The sequence below is a fragment of the Amblyraja radiata genome, chromosome X (genome assembly GCF_010909765.2).
Source record: "Amblyraja radiata isolate CabotCenter1 chromosome X, sAmbRad1.1.pri, whole genome shotgun sequence".
In the NCBI taxonomy this organism is placed as follows: Eukaryota; Metazoa; Chordata; class Chondrichthyes; order Rajiformes; family Rajidae; genus Amblyraja; species Amblyraja radiata.
This window is the reverse complement of record NC_045999.1, coordinates 1,919,105-1,935,793: the sequence shown is the minus strand read 5'-3', so window position 1 is coordinate 1,935,793 and position 16,689 is coordinate 1,919,105. Positions and strand designations below refer to the sequence as shown.

The following is a 16,689-nucleotide window of genomic DNA, read 5'->3' as shown; positions in this document are numbered from 1 at the left end:
TAGCATATGATGAGCGTTTGACAGCGCAGGGCCTGTACTCGCTGGAGTTTAGAAGGTTGAGGGGAGGGACCTCATTGAAACGTACAGAATAATGAAAGGCATAGATAGAGTGGATGTGGAGAGGATGTTTCCACTGGTGGGAGAGTCTAGGACCAGAGGTCACAGCCTCAGAATTAAAGGGCGCTCTTTTCGAAAGGAGGTGAGGAGGAACTTCTTTAGTCAGAGGGTGTTGAATCTGTGAAACTCATTGCCACAGATGGCTGTGGAGGCCAAGTCAGTGGATATTTTTAAGGCAGGGATAGACAAATTCTTGATGAGAACGGGTGTCGAGGGTTATGGGGAGAAGGCAGCAAAAAGGGATCAGCCATGATTGAATGGTGGAGTGGACTCGAAAACATTACCCATTCCTTTTCTCCAGAGATACTGTCTGTCCCGCTGAGTTACTCCAGCATTTTGTGTCTGTCTACTGTGCAGACCAGCATCTGCAGTTCCTTCCTGCATGAGTTATACACAAGTCTTTCTCTCTCCGCCTTCAGTTACTATTCAATGCAAATCACTCCATTATAAGGTGGCACGGTGGCACAGCGGTAGAGTTGCAGCCTCACAGCGCCAGAGACCTGGGTTCCATCCTGACTACGGGTGCTGTCTGTACGGAGTTTGTACGTTCTCCCCGTGACCTGCGTGGGTTTTCTCCGGGTGCTCCAGGTTTCCTCCCGCACTCCAAAGACGTACAGGTTTGTAGGTTAAGTGGCTTGGTAAAAATTACACAGATGTAAAATTGTCCCCAGTGTGTGCAGGGTAGTGTATTAGCGCGCGGGGATCGCTGGTCGGCACGGACTCGGTGGGCCAAAGGGCCTGTTTCCTCGCTGGATCTCTGAAACTAAAAACTATTGCGAGTACTTCAATGTTTGCAAATTTATTCTGTGGATTCATGGAGCACATCAACTTCACGTCCACCTCTAATAGGCAAGTGCTTTGATGTGAGCTCTCTGATAATTAATAATTTGTTAATTCGTGAGAAGCTCCAGTTCCTGAGCAGTCAGGCCCGTGGGATTTTCATCAAAGGACTCTTTGCTTTCTAAGTGTGTACAAGATATGTACATATATAAGCATTATGCATGCATGTAGGGCATGCACATATTTACACCATCAACCCAATTTTTGAAGTGAAATAACTTTAAAACATTAAATGAAATAATGCAAATAATGATGTCAGAATTTTTGTTGTGAAGATTTTCATCTTTAAAATAATTTAAAATTAGAATGTGTCTGTACACATGCAAATGTCAGTGCCAAGCCTTCTGTATGTAAATATTATTCAATGCAAATCACTCCATTATTGGGCAGCACGGTGGCGCAGCGGTAGAGTTGCTGCCTCACAGCGCCAGAGACCCGGGTTCGATCCTGTCTACGGGTGCTGTCTGTATGGAGTTTGCACGTTCTCCCCGTGACCTGCGTGGGTTTTCTCTGGGTGCCCCGGTTTCCTCCCACACTCCAAAGACGTACAGGTTTGATGAAGGGTCTCGACCCGAAACGGCACCCATACATTCTATCCAGAGATGCTGCCTGTCCCGCTGAGTTACTCCAGCTTTCTGTGTCTATCTATCAGTTCTCCGATCCATGCCTTGCGATGTCAATCTGATATTTATTTTAGTTTCGTTTAGTTTAGAGATACAGCGCGGAAACAGGTCCTTTGGCCCACGCCGACCAGCAATCACCCCGTACACGAGCACTATTCTACACACTAGGGACAATTTACAACTTTTACTGAATTAACCTACAAACCTGCACGTCTTTGGAGTGTGGGAGGAAACCGGAGCACCCGGAGAAAACCCACACTGTCAGAGGCAGAAAGTACAGACTCCGTACAGACAGCAGCCGTTCAAACCCGGTTCTCTGGCGCTGTGAGGCAGCAACTCTACCGCTGCGCCACCGTGCCACCATCTTACTGATAACTAATAAGCCGATACTATTGCTTAAGTTGAGCTTCAAACGTGGTGAAAATCTGATGACTTTGAGGCTCGTTGTCACTCAATGGTGTGTTATTAAATGGCGTCAATTTTTGTTGATTAATTTTGTGAAGTAATTTTATAAAAGCATTCAGTTGCTACTGTGTGATTGATCAGCGCTACATGTACGAGCAACCACTTTTGTCATTTACTGGCGGCCTGAAGTTCGATTCATGAACTGCGTCCCTTTCCACTCATTCAACCACAACCTACTATTAAAAACACCCATATTGATGAAACTAAGGAAACTGAAGAATGGCTTCATTTACCTATTTATTAATATTCCAATATCTCGAGGGGGGCTGGACAAAGGGGGAGCTGGCGTGCATAATGTGTACACTTTGTGACTTTGTCCTTTATGTAGCGACTATTCGCATACCTTGGGCAGGCAAGCAAAGGATTTCATTGTGATTTGTCATCGGTTCATTCATTCTGGAGGAGGAAACGTTTGTCTCAAAGCTGGGGACTCTCATCAGACTTACCTGTCAGAAGACATGCTGGAGGCAGGAAATATATTCCCGATGTTGGGGGAGTCCAGAACCAGGGGCCACAGTTTATGAATAAGGAGTAAGCCATTTAAAACGGAGATGAGGAAACACTTTTTCTCACAGAGAGTGGCGAGTCTGTGGAATTCTCTGCCTCACAGAGGGCGGTGGAGGCCGGTTCTCTGGATGCTTTCAAGAGAGAGCTAGATATGGCTCTTAAAAATAGGGGGATATGGGAAGAAGGCAGGAACGGGGTACTGATTAGGGATGATCAGCCATGATCACATTGAATGGCGGTGCTGGCTCGAAGGGCCGAATGGCCTACTCCTGCACCTATTGTCTATTGTAAGGGGGAGAAGGCAGGAGAATGGGGTTGAGAGTAGATCAGCCATGATTGAATGGCGGAGTAGACTTGATGGGGCCGAATGGCCTAATTCCGCTCGGGTCACCTACAAACATGGACTCACCTCCCTCGTCCTTGCAGCTCTGCTGAATCTTCCTCCTGCACACGTAGCCCAGGGCAGCCAGCAACGCCAGCAGGCAGATGGACAGGCCGACAGTCAGCCACAACGCCACGGCTGGGAACCTCAGGTGCTGCCCTGTGGTGGAGAGAGGCAGAGAACAGGTGGGTCACACCGCTGGGAAGATTCACAGGAGCACAATAGATCACAACCTGAAGAAGAGACTCGACCCGAAAACGTCACCCATTCCTTCTCTCCAGAGACGCTGAGTAACTCCAGCATTCTGTGTCTATCTTCGGTGTAAACCAGCATCTGAAGTCCCTAATGTTTAAGAAAGAACTGCAGATGCTGGTAAAATCGAAGGTAGACACAAAATGCTGGAGTAACTCAGCGGGACAGGCAGCGTCTCTGGAGAGAAGGATTAGGTGATGTTTTGGGTTGAGACCCTTCTTCAGACTGACTGTAAAAGGCTTCAAATTTCTTTAGTCAGAGGGCGGTGAATCTGTGGAATTCTTTACCACAGAGGCCACAAGTCAGTGGATATTTTTAAGGCAGAGATAGATAGATTCTTGATTAGTGTGGGTGTCAGGGGTTATGAGGAGAAGGCAGGATCGAACCGGGGTCTCTGGCGCTGTGAGGCAGCAACTCTACCGCTGTGCCACTGTGCCGCCCTATAGGTTAGCCCGAGCTGTCATTGTTGGCACTGACAGACCGCGGGGGGACATCTTTGTCTGTGGGTTGGCAAGGTGTGAGTACATGAGCCAGACAGGGATGGGGGGGGGGGGGGGGACCGTGTTCAGCGTGGAGTTCCTGGTCGGATCGGAGCACGGTGCGAGCAGCAGACATTTCACTGAGCTCACGGCTGCTCCCTAAGATGGGGTCTTGGTAGTTCACCCACTCTCCTGCACAACACACACTTCCCTCAACCAGTGTGCGGCGATCGCTGGTCGGCACGGGCTCGGTGGGCCGAAGGGCCTGTTTCTGCGCTGTGTCTCGAACCTAAACTAAACCATCTGCAGTGTGCGGCGATCGCTGGTCGAGAGGCATGTGAAAGCCGCAGACTCCAATAACAATGAAGGGCAATCTATATTTCAACAGATCCATCCGGTTTCAATCAGAAATTGACAATAAATACATTTATTATTGATTATTTAACTACGTTGCTGAATGATTTTGTTGCACAAAGAACGCTTTATTTTACACATCAGGATTGATGTGGTCGGGCCACGAATCTATTCCCGGGACACTCAAGCCACATTGGTCCTCGGAGCTCGATTATCCGATTAAAGGCAATGTGGAGCCGGTGTTTACTGCACCACAGACTCTCATCCGCAAGAAATTGGACAGGAATTTATTGCAACAGAACGCCAGAAGGAAGAGAACCAAGATAGACACAAAACGCTGGAGTAACTCAGCGGGACGGGCAGCGTCTCTGGAGCGAAGGAATGGGTGACGTTTCGGGTCGAGACCCTTCTTCGGAAGAGAACCAAGGTTCAATGATAGAAACGATAGGCAGCGGTAGAGTTGCTGCCTCACACCTGACCACGGGTGCTGTCTGTACGGAGTTTGTACGTTCTCCCCGTGACCAAGCGAGTTTTCTCCGGGTGCTCCAAGCTTCCTCCCACACTTCAAAGACGGGTGGGTTTGTAGGTTAATTGGCTTGTGTACATTGTCCCACACACACATAGACTCAGCGTAGGGGGTGATCGATGACCGGCGTGAACTTGTTGGGACTGTTTCCACACTACAACACAAATCTAAACTGAACAAAACTACTCAAAAATGACAGAAATTAGTAAAGGAAACTCAATCGTTGAATCAGTCAGACATCTTTATCGATAAACCTTGCGGCAAATCACCACGGCAACAGAAAACGGAATAAAAGTATTCAAAGAAACATAGAAAATAGGTGCAGGAGGAGGCCATTCGGCCCTTTGAACCAGCCCGCCATTCATTGTGATCATGGATGATCGTCCCCAATCAATAACCCGTCTTGCCTTCTCCCCATATCCTTGACACCACTAGCCCCTAGAGCTCTATCTAACTCTCTCTTAAATCCATCCAGTGATTTGGCCTCCACTGCCCTCTGTGGCAGGGAATTCCACAAATTCACAACTCTCTGGGTGAAAAGTTTTTTCTCACCTCAGTCTTAAATGACCCCCCTTTATTCTAAGACTGTGGCCCCTGGTTCTGGACTCGCCCAACATTGGGAACATTTTTCCTGCATCTAGCTTGTCCAGTCCTTTTATAATTTATATGTTTCTATAAGATCCCCCTCATCCTTCTAAACTCCAGTGAATACAAGCCTAGTCTTTTCAATCTTTCCTCATATGACAGTCCCGCCATCCCAGGGATCAATCTCGTGAACCTACGCTGCACTGCCTCAATCACAAGGATGTCCTTCCTCAAATTAGGGGACCAAAACTGGACACAGAAACCAATGAAGCTTTTTATAAAACTATTTATTGCAAGGCGATGAAAGGTTCAGTCATGCTCCTCAATTGGAAAAGGTAAACAATCAGTATAAGGCCACGGATGGAGACCGATTGTACAGAGAATCTTCACCTGCAACCACCGGAGATGCAATACCTGTCCTTACACCTTCTCTTCTCCTCATTCTACGGCTATCAGTTTATGAATTCCGTGGGGACAGCACCTGTAGTCAGGATCAAACCCAGGTCCGTGGCGCTGTGAGGCAGCAACTCTACCGCTGCGCTACCATGAGATGTTTTACACACTATGTGTAGGAGGAGCAAGCTTCTTCACTGATCCCAGCGTGGAATTGCCATTAGATGGGTCAATTCAGATTCAGATTCAGAAAACTTTATTGTCTGTCGCAACAGAAAATCTTCTTTGACGCGGCTCCACATACAAACATACGGGAGCAGCGCGCCGCGAGTCGCTCACAGAGTAGTGCCCCGCCCCTTGGGTTGTCAGCAGCGATACAATAATAAAGAACACACAATAAAACTGTAACACAAACATCCACCACAGCATTCATCACTGTGGTGGAAGGCACAAAAATTTGGCCAGTCCTCCTCCATTTCCCCCCCGTGGTCAGGACCAGAGTCCAGAGTCAGTCCAGGATCGGCTCTTCCTCACCGGAGACCGCGGCTTTAAGTTGTTGTAGGCCGCAGGCCGGCGGTCGAGATTTAAAGTCCCCGCCGCAGCCAGAAGCACCGTAGACTGCAGGGCCGGCGGTCGAAGCTCCCCTCCAGGGGTGATGGTAAGTCCATGCCGGCCCCGCGGTAGAAGTTGGCCGCGGGCCGGCAGTGATGGCTTCTTCTTCCCCCGGGTCCCCCACGAGGGATCCCGGGCTGTAGACGCCACACCAGCTGGAGCTCTGCAGACCGCGGCTTCAGGCTGCGACTTCAGGCTGCCGGCTGCCTCGGGCCAGCGAAACGGAGCGCTCTCCTCCAGCGAGGGCTCACCCGCTCCACGCCGAGAGTCCACGCTGCGCCCGCCGCTGAAGCCCCGGGCACGTCTCCGGGAAAGGCCGCGCCGATCCTTGATGTTACGCCACGGGGGAGGCGACCTGGAAAAAGTCGCCTCTCCATGGAGGAGGCGACCAAAGCGGTTTCCCCCTTACCCCACCACACCACCCCCCCCACACAAAACACACCGAGAAACACAAAATACATACTCTAAAACACACTAAAAATAAGAAAATGCCCCTTTAAGAACGTGTCAATGTGTGAACAAGCTAATTAAATGAAATTAAAGACAAGAAATTATTCGATCGCTCATCGAACGGGAAATAAATTAATTTCAACGGCTGGGAACCAAAATTATTCATATCTGAAACACCAGATAAAACATTTATTAGCGCTGCAGATATTGAACCTGTAAATGTCTGGAATGAACAGAATCCGTCTCTGCTTTGTGACTCCGATAATTAACTTGCGTTGCCATGGTTACGGCAAAATTTGAAGGCTTGTAAATCAACGTTTAATGGCCCGGATACACGCAGTAAATAACTCTCCTCCACAGAAACGGCGACATAATCTGGCATTCTGGTTATTTTGAGAAATGGGTTTCATTGTGAAGGCCGCATTCTATGTTGACTTTGTAGAGGTGAGGCCGTCTCATGTGTAAACTCTGCTATCACCCAATCGCTGATATACTCTTTCACCTATTTCTGGAGTTAACTGTGGTCGGCACGGTGGCGCGATAGAGTTGCTGCCTCACAGCACCAGAGACCCGGGTTCGATCCTGACCACTGGTGCTGTCTGTAGGGTGTTTGCACGTTCTACCTATGACAGCATGGGTTTTCTCCGGGTGCTCCGGTTTCCCCCACACTCCAATGACGTGCAGGTTCATCGGCTCCTGTAAAGTTGTAAATAGTCCCTAGTGCATAGCATAGTGCTGGCGTAGAGGTAGTTCGGTGGTCAGTGCAGACTCAGTGGGCCGAAGGGCCTGTTACCATGCTGTATGTCCACAGACTCAAGTCTAAAATCTGCCATTCAGTCATGGCTGATCTATCTCTCCCTCTCAACCCCATTCTCCTGCCTTCTCCCCATAACCCCTGACACCCGCACTAATAAAATATCTAAGTGTTTAAGAAGGAACTGCAGATGCTGGAAAATCGAAGGTACACAAAAAAGCTGGAGAAACTCAACGGGTGCAGCAGCATCTATGGAGCGAAGGAAATAGGCAATGTTTCGGGCCGAAACCCGGAAGGAAATAGGCAACGTTTCGGGCCGAAACCCGGAAGGGTTCGACCCGAAACGTTACCTATTTCCTTCGCTCCATAGATGCTGCTGCACCGCTGAGTTTCTCCAGCTTTTTTGTCTACCTACTAATAAAATATCATTCAATCTCCGCCTTAAAAATACCCAATGACTTGGACCCCACAGCTGTCTGCAGCATTGAAACCCACAGATTCACCACCCTCTGGCTGAAGAAATTCCTCCTCATTTCCAGGTATATCCCGAAAAATACCCATTGACTTGGCCTCCACTGTTATGAGAGTCTTGAACAACCACCCCCCATCAGTCTGAAGAAGGGTTTCGGTCCGAAACGTCGCCTATGTCCTTCGCTCCATAGATGCTGCTGCACCCGCTGAGTTTCCCCAGCAATTTTGTGTACCTTCGATATTCCAGCATCTGCAGTTCCCTTTTGAACACAGAGATGCATCTCAGTTAGTTTGTATCAGAGATCTGCTGCAATTAGTTCATGCATTCTGACCATGCAGAATCTTCCCACCGGAGAACACACACAAGTAATTAAAAATGTTAAGAAATGAGTAAGAATTTATTCATACGAGATGCAAGGAGTCTAAGCGGCTTGAGTTATATTTTTACCCCATTCTTGGGAAACATTAATGTTTCCCTGTTTTCTTGTTTATGAAAACGTTGTTAATGCTCTGGTGGGTTTTATTGGAATTTTTCAGCTGCTTCCATTTAGTTTTTAATGTTTCACAACCCATTGACAAACCATAAAAGTAACGAAAAACGAATAAATCATTAATAACCCAATATTATGCCACAATCACAGAATATTAGGTTCAGCATGAGAACAGGTCATTAATATTATGAGGGTTGGATACTGTGACCCAAATTGAGCCGATTGATATTCTAGGAGAGAATTCGGGCAATTTTACCAATCCAAGCAGACATGCGTCCCTGAATGGTCTAACTCGCGAAAGAAACTGCGTTATATTCAAAACTAAATGTAGTATAGTTTAGAGCAAAGATTCTAGAGGAGCAAGGTAGACCACTCCTACGAAATCCAATGGACTGATGTGTAGTACGGATCACAGCGCAACGGAACGTCACTTCCGCCATTTTAGGAATAAGAACCCGATCTCTGTTATGCCCAAAGATCTTTGTTTAGAGCCACACCATAGAAACGGGCTCTTTGGTCCACAGGGCCCATCGATCACCCGTTCACACTAGTTCTATGTTATCCCAATTTTTTATCCATTCCCTGCACACGAGAGGCAATTTAGAGAGGTCAATGGACTTACAACCCGCACATCTTTGGGGATTTGAAAGGAAACCGGAGCACCCAGAGGAAACCCACACAGTCACAGGGAGAACGTGCAAACTCCACTCAGTCAGCACCTGTTTGACAAAAATTGTCCCAGTGTGTGGTGTAGGGTAGTGTTGATGTGCGGGGATCGCTGGTCAACGCGGACCCAGTGGGCAGAAGGGCCTGTTTCCGCGCTGTATATCTAGAATTTCTATCTGTATATCTAGTCTGTATATTCTATTCTGTATATCTAGAAAATTGGTGCTGGAGTAGGCCATTCGGCCCTTCGAGCCTGCACCGCCCGATATGATCATGGCTGATCATCCAACTCAGTATCCCATCCCTGCCTTCTCTCCATACCCCCTGATCCCTTTAGCCACAAGGGCCACATCTAACTCCCTCTTAAATATGGCCAATGAACTGGCCTCAACTACCTTCTGTGGCAGAGAATTCCACAGATTCACCACTCTCTGTGTAAAAAATGATTTTCTCATCTCGGTCCTAAAAGACTTCCCTCTTATCCTTGAACTGTGACCCCTAGTTCTGGACTTCCCCAACATCGGGAACAATCTTCCTGCATCTAGCCTGTCCAACCCCTTAAGAATTTTGTAAGTTTCTATAAGATCCCCCCTCAATCTTCTGAATTCTAGCGTCTACAAGCCGAGTCTATCCAGTCTTTCTTCATATGAAAGTCCTGCCATCCCAGGAATCAGTCTGGTGAACCTTCTCTGTACTCCCTCTATGGCAAGAATGTCTTTCCTCAGATTAGGAGACCAAAACTGTACGCAGTATGTCATGTTGTTACTTGTGGGCGGAGCACCAAGGCAAATTCCTTGTATGTGAATACTTGGCCAATAAACTTACTTACTTACTAAACTAAATAAACAAATTCCCTTCATAAATGATTCTCTTCATACACACTGCGCTTTGTAGAACAAGAAGAACAAAGTCCCCTTAGTTTTGCAGTATTGAATAAGGTCAACCAGCTGGTACATTAAGAGAGTAGCGACATATGCCATCCTCGTGTCTCCAGTGGATGGGGACCTTGAGCATAAGATCCAGTGTCATCCAGTAAAAAGGCACCAATTGAAATTATTCCAATGAGCCGTTGTGCGGGAGCTGGGAGAATTAGCAGATGATATGCAGCAGAACCAACACTGTCGACTGTAGTAATGACTTCCATTAGGCTGCTGTGTGAAGCTCATCACAAACAAAAACAATTGGCATGTTTCTTAAACCGTTCATGCTTTACTCTTCTTCATCGGTGAAATGTGGGAGTTTCTGGCACCGATTGTTGTCATTACTAGAGCCCATCAAAATGGAGATAATTGGGCAAATTCCCCCATCAATCCAGCCCGCCCTGCTCACTGCTGTAAATAAATACAATGATGGCCTCATGCAAACATCCTCTATTCTCTACATTTTTATGAAGATATTATTTTTGCTCCTTCTTCTTGCATATGGCGTGCACAGCCTAAAGTTGTAGGACAACTTGTTCTATTTGATCTTATTTGATTGTGCACGCCAGGTTGATTGCATTCGTTGAAACAGGGTGGACCACGTGAAGGTTGCAATCTCCCACCATTTTTGCTCCTGTATCACCTGCTCATTTAGTTTAGTGAATCGTAAATTTACTTTCGAGGCATACAACATGGAAACAGGCCCTTCGGCCCAACTTGCCCATGCCGACCAAGATGTCCCATCTATACTAGTCCCACCTGCCTGCATTTGGCCCATCTCCCTCTAAACCTTACCAAAAGGAGACAGGGGTCGAGACCCTTCTTCAGACCCCTCAATCTATCCAATGTAATTCAGCTGACGATGGTTCCTTTGATGATCACATAGACAATATGTGCAGGCCATTCGGCCCCGAGCCAGCACCGCCATTCAATGTGATCATGGCTGATCATCCCCAATCAGTACCCCGTTCCTGCCTTCTCCCCCATATCCCCTGACTCCGCTATCTTTAAGAGCCCTATCTAGCTCTCTCTTGAAAGTATCCAGAGAACCGGCCTCCAGAGGCAGGGAATTCCACAGACTCACAACTCTCTGTGAGAAAAAGTGTTTCCTAGTCTCCATTCTAAATGGCTTACTCCTTATTCTTAAACTGTGGCCGGGTCTGAAGAAGGGTTTCGGCCCGAAACGTTGCCTATTTCCTTCGCTCCATAGATGCTGCTGCACCCGCTGAGTTTCTCCAGCATTTTTGTGTACCTTCTTAAACTGTGGCCCCTGGTTCTGGACTCCCCCAACATCGGGAACACGTTTCCTGCCTCTAGCGTGTCCAAACCCTTGACAATCTTATATGTTTCAATAAGACCCCCTCTCATTCTTCTAAACTGCAGAGTGTACAAGCCCAGCCGCTCCATTCTCTCTGCATATGACATAGTCTACGTGCCAGAGACTGCACACTGGGTCCTACTCATTCATCTCCAGCCTGGGTAAACCTTCAATCCAGTTGCATAATAAAAGTATTCTATAAACGACAGCATGCTCATAAAGCAGTGACAAGATCCATAATATAAAGTGGATAATGATGCCAAGGAATTCATCAAATACTAATGGAATAATCCCTATTCCTTCAAACCAATTGAGGAGATGGGATTGCTGGCTGAGATTGTGAATCCCATTTTGTTAACCACGTTTGAGGATCACTTGACCAGCCTAATATTAGCATTTCTCCTTAGCTTCATTTATTTAATAGCTTCCAAAAATATACACTGCAGGAATGTATTTGCAGGGCACTTTATTGAATGTGGCTGCTGTTTAGTTAAAGAGAAAATCTTGCATGAGGTTTTAGTTGGTTTCATCGGGTATTTTTAAAGCAGAGAATGACGGATTGGGGTGGCACGGTAGAGCAGCGGTAGAGTTGCTGCCTCCCAGCGCCAGAGACCCGGGTTTGATAGACAGACGGAGTTTGTAGCTTCTCCTCGTCACCCGCGTGGGTTTTCTCCGAGATCTTAGGTTTCCTCCCACACTCCAAAGCCGCACAGCTCCAGAGACTAATTTGAGGAAGGACATCCTTGAGGCAGTGCAGCGTAGGTTCACCAGATTGATCCCTGGGATGGCGGGACTGTCATATGAGGAAAGATTGAAAAGACTGGGCTTGTATTCACTGGAGTTTAGAAGGATGAGGGGGGGATCTTATAGAAACATATAAAATTATAAAAGGACTGGACAAGCTAGATGCAGGAAAAATGTTCCCAATGTTGGGCGAGTCCAGAACCAGGGGCCACACAGTCTTAGAATAAAGGGGAAGTAATTTAAGACTGAGGTGAGAAAAAACCTTTTCACCCAGAGAGTTGTGTATTTGCGGAATTCCCTGCCACAGAGGGCAGTGGAGGCCAAGTCACTGGATGGATTTAAGAGAGAGTTAGATAGAGCTCTAGGGGCTAGTGGAGTCAAGGGATATGGGGAGAAGGCAGGCACGGGTTATTGATAGGGGACGATCAGCCATGATCACAATGAATGGCGGTGCTGGCTCGAAGGGCCGAATGGCCTCCTCCTGCACCTATTTTCTATGTTTCGATGACAGTGACTAACTCGATCATCGAGCAGGGTTAACAAAGTGATAAAGGACTTGATGTTTGGAAGGACTGTGTTTCACACAATCAATGTTGTAATTGATTTGTGGGGACGTGGATGTCAGTGTGAGGAGCGGTATCTGTGGACATCTAGAAGGCGCATGGAAGATGTGGAGCTGACCTGCCTCCCGTGTGTTCGCTGGAGTCACCGTGACATTGAGTAATTGCACAGCGCAAGGCTGACTGATCGCTTGGCCACTAACATCACCGGCTCAATCCCATTCAATTCTTTCTACACTGAGCAAAAACAGAATGATAACTCCTCTCCTCATGTTGAAGTGTACAAGTGGAGTAGCGATAACATGTGGCCGAAGATAGGCACAAAAAAGCTGGAGTAACTCAGTGGGACAGGCAGCATCTCTGGAGAGAAGGAATGGGTGACGTTTCGTCACCCATTCCTTCTCTCCAGAGATGCTGCCTGTCCCGCTGAGTTAATGCCCCTGTCCCACTGAGGAAACCTGAACGGAAACCTCCGGAGCTTTTCGCCCCACCCAAGGTTTCCGTGCGGTTCCCGGAGGTTGCAGGTAGTGGAAGCAGGTAGAGAGACTGACAAAAACCTCCGGGAACCGCACGGAAACCTTGGGTGGGGCGCAAAGTCTCCAGAGGTTTCCGTTCAGGTTTCCTAAATGGGACAGGGGCATAACTCCAGAATTGTGTGTCTATCTTCGGTGCAAAGCAGCGTCTGCAGTTCCTTCCTGCACAATAAAATGAGGCCATTCGGTCTTCTGAAGAAACTATCCCTGGAGAAACTATCCGTTGCCAGGCTCTCTAACTCCACATAGACTCTACGACCTTTAAAAAAAAAATTCAGCAAAGTGCATTCCCCATAGAATGAGCCTTTAATGGATGCAACTGAGCTTAGAGATCTAGCACAGAAACAGGCCCTTCGGCCCGCACCAAGGATAAGTATCTCCCCAACATACTGCATGGGAGTGTTTAAGAAGGAACTGCAGATGCTGGAAAATCGAAGGTAGACAAAAGTGCTGGAGAAACTCAGCGGGTGCAGCAGCATCTATGGAGCGAAGGAAATAGGTAACGTTTCAGGCCGAAATCCTGAAGGAAATAGGCAATGTTTCAGGCCGAAATCCTGAAGGAAATAGGCAACGTTTCGGGCCGAAATCCTGAAGGAAATAGGCAACGTTTCAGGCCGAAATCCTGAAGGAAATAGGCAACGTTTCAGGCCGAAATCCTGAAGGAAATAGGCAACGTTTCAGGCCGAAATCCTGAAGGAAATAGGCAACGTTTCAGGCCAAAATCCTGAAGGAAATAGGCAACGTTTCAGGCCGAAATCCTGAAGGAAATAGGCAACGTTTCGGGCCGAAACCCTTCCGGGTTTCGGCCAGAAACGTTGCCTATTTCCCTCGCTCCATAGATGCCGCTGCACCCGCTGAGTTTCTCCAGCGTTTTTGTCTAGCTAGGATGAAGGGGCTGTGTTTGTTGTAGTTTTGTTTGATTCAGCGTGGAAATAGGCCCTTCGGCCCACCGAGTCCGCGCCGCCCCAACGATCGCCCGCCCATTCACACTAGTTCTGTCCTACAAGCACCAGGGACAATCTTACCGAGGCCAGTCAACCTACAAACCCGCACGTCTTTGTGATGTGGGAGAAAACCGGAGTGCCTGAGGAAACCCACAGGGTCAGATTCAGAATTAGATTCAATCTTTATTATCATTGTGCAGTGCACAGTACAGAGTCAATGAAATGCAGTTAGCATCTCACCCAGAAGAGCATCTCACCCAAAAATGCTGGAGAAACTCAGCGGGTGCAGCAGCATCTATGGAGCAAAGGAAATAGGCAACATTTCGGGCCGAAACCCTTCTTCAGACTGATGGGACTGCATGGGAGCCTATGCACAGAATTGCGTTTCAAACCCCCAGTCTATGTGGAGTTATGCAGTCTGGCAACGGAACAGTCCAGGGATAGTTCCTTCAGAAGACCGAATGGCCTCATTTTATTGTGTGGGAAGGAACTGCAGATGCTGGTTTACACCGAAGATAGACACAAAATGCTGGAGTAACTCAGCAGGTCAGGCAGCGTCTCTGGAGAGAAGGAATGGGTGACGTTTCGGGCCGGGACCTGGTCTGAAGAAGGGTCTCGACCCGAAACGTCACCGATATTCCTCCTCTCAAGAGATGCTGCCTGCCCCGCTGAGTTGCTCCAGCATTTTCTGTGTCTCCCTTCGGTGGAAAGCAGCATCTGCAGCTCCTTCCCACAGAGCACGCAGACAATTCCAGGGGGAGGGCTGTGTGATTAGCATCGGTCTCTTCAGCAGTTAGTGAAGGCTGCCGCTGGGAATGTGAGATGAGTCAGGGAGGAGCCAGGTCTCGAGTGTAATAACACCATGCTAATTTAACTGAGAAGTCAATGTAATTACAAAGCCCAGCGATGTCTTATCGGCAAAGAATGAATCTTGCTTTTGCTGGCTTCCTTTAGGGCCTGTCCCACTTACGTATCCTTGGCACGCAAATTACGCAACCTCGTGGTTGCGTTGAGCCGCGATGGTCCCGCGAAGGTCGGGCGCGATTACATGCGTACGCACAGCCGTCTGGAGCGCGTGGCGTCATTTGAAGATAGACACAAAATGCTGGAGTAACTCAGCGGGATGATAGATCAGCCATGATTGAATGGCGGAGTGGACTTGATGGGCCGAATGGCCTAAATCTGCTCCCATCACCTATCACATCCTATGACGTATAATGAAAGAATGGGTCGACTGGGAAATTGGAAGGATGAGAGGGTATCTTACAGAAACATATCAAATTCTTAAGGGATTGGACAGGCTGGATGCAGGAAAAATGTTCCCGATGTTGGGGGAGTCCAGAACCAGGGGTCACACAGTTTAAGAATTAGGACTGAGAAGAGGAAAAAGAAACATAGAAACATAGAAAATAGGTGCAGGAGTAGGCCATTCGGCTCTTCGAGCCAGCACTGCCATTCAATATGATCTTGGCTGATCATCCAACTCAGTATCCTGTACCTGCTTTCTCCCCATATCCCTTGATTCCGTTACCCCTAAGAGCTAAATCTAACTCTCTCTTGAAAACATCCAGTGAATTGGCCTCCACTGCCTCCTGTGGCAGAGAATTCCACAGATTGGCAACTCTCTGGGTGAAAACGTTTTTCCCCATCTCAGTCCTAAATGGCCTACCCCTTATTCTTAAACTGTGTGGTCCCTGGTTCTGGACTCCCCCAACATGGGGAACATGTTTCCTGCATTCTAGCCTGCCCAATCCTTTAAGAATCTTATATGTTTCGATAAGATATCCTCTCATCCTTCTAAGTTCCAGCGAATATAACAAGCCCAGTCGACCCTTTCTTTGTCAATGTTCCTTCTCCCTCAATAACACAACCAGGGCCTACTAACGGCCGTTACTAAGCAACCTAAAAGACCATCTAAATTGGTCGTACTCTCATAACCGGGTAGGTCAGAGATTTATTACTAGGATTTAGCAGTGACAGTATCATCAGCAAGGTGTGTCACGCTTCAGTCACCGGTGATTACATTAAATGATAGCGTTGTGAACCTGGAGTATTGTGTGCAGGTTTGGTCCCATAATTTGAGGAAGGACATTCTTGCTATTGAGGGAGTGCAGCGTAGGTTCACCAGGTTAATTCCCGGGATGGCGGGACTGTCATACGCTGAGAGAATGGAGCGGCTGGGCTTGTATACTCTGGAATTTCGAAGGATGAGAGGATATCTCATTGAAACATATAAGATTATTAAAGGTTTGGAAACGCTAGAGGCAGGAAACATGTTCCCGATGTTGGGGGGGCCACAGTTTAAGAATAAGGGGTAAGCCATTTAAAATGGAGACGAGGAAACACTTTTTCACCCAGAGAGTTGTGAGTCTGTGGAATTCTCTGCCTCAGAGGGCGGTGGAGGCCAGTTCTCTGGATACTTTCAAGAGAGAGCTAGATAGGGTTCTTAAAGATAGCGGAGTCAGGGGATATGGGGAGAAGGCAGGAACGGGGGTACTGATTGGGGATGATCAGCCATGATCACCTTGAATGGCGGTGCTGGCTCGAAGGGCCAAATGGCCTAATCCTGCACCTATTGTCTATTTGTCTATCTATCTATAGCTCTATCTATCTCTATCTATCTCTCTCTCTTTATCTATCTCTCTATCTCTCTATCTCTCTATCTCTCTATCTATCTATCTCTCTATCTATCTATCCCTCTCT

At 47.6% G+C, this 16,689-nt stretch overlaps 1 protein-coding gene across 5 annotated transcripts in view; it reads right to left on the bottom strand.

The window, feature by feature from the left end:
- Positions 1–16,689, bottom strand: part of cd276 (CD276 molecule) — a 73,474-nt gene that overhangs the window by 25,488 nt on the left and 31,297 nt on the right. For all 5 annotated transcript variants that reach the window (XM_033014805.1, XM_033014808.1, XM_033014807.1 and 2 more), the window contains exon 5: positions 2,962–3,093. In XM_033014805.1, coding sequence (XP_032870696.1) covers positions 2,962–3,093 — 132 coding nt within the window. The remainder of the gene's footprint in view (positions 1–2,961; positions 3,094–16,689) is intronic.